This window comes from Nanorana parkeri, unplaced genomic scaffold (genome assembly GCF_000935625.1).
Source record: "Nanorana parkeri isolate BGI_ZX_2015 unplaced genomic scaffold, ASM93562v1 scaffold3114, whole genome shotgun sequence".
In the NCBI taxonomy this organism is placed as follows: Eukaryota; Metazoa; Chordata; class Amphibia; order Anura; family Dicroglossidae; genus Nanorana; species Nanorana parkeri.
Window position 1 is genome coordinate 71,020 of NW_017309382.1, and position 470 is coordinate 71,489.

The 470-nt window shown below is 50.2% G+C and overlaps 1 protein-coding gene across 1 annotated transcript in view; it reads right to left on the reverse strand.

Annotated features, from left to right (window-relative positions):
- Positions 1–183, reverse strand: part of DRC1 (dynein regulatory complex subunit 1) — a gene marked incomplete at its 5' end in the record, with an annotated part of 41,795 nt that extends 41,612 nt beyond the window's left edge. The window contains one exon of the mRNA XM_018574640.1: positions 1–183. Coding sequence (XP_018430142.1) covers positions 1–183 — 183 coding nt within the window.
- Positions 184–470: the final 287 nt, after the last annotated feature.

The following is a 470-nucleotide window of genomic DNA, read 5'->3' on the forward strand; positions in this document are numbered from 1 at the left end:
TGCTGCAGCTCCCCGATCAGCTTGTTCTTGTCCTCGATTAGCTGGGCACATTGTTGTTGCTGAGAATTCAGAAGGGCCCACAGCTCCTCAGGGATCTGCTTCTCCTGGGTTGGCAGCCACTTCTTGGTGATGGTCTGGAACTTTTCGTAGCTGCTTTTGGCGTCATTGTCAATCTTCTCAACCCTGGAGGAAGAACACAGAGGACGCATTGATCCCGCAAGTCATGTGAACGCCACAGAACACCCCCCCCTCCCATAGTCATAGCGTGGGACCACCCACCTACTAACCAGTCACACTGACATTATGCACGGCAATCTCTGCACTGGCAGTAAACAAATATCGGAAACACAAAGCAAAGACGATGAGACTTTTTTACCACTACGACATGCGTTTAGGAAGATGTGACAATACCAGAAAGAAACTACCGTATTTTGCACTCCATAAGCCGCACCGGTACATAGGACGCAGGC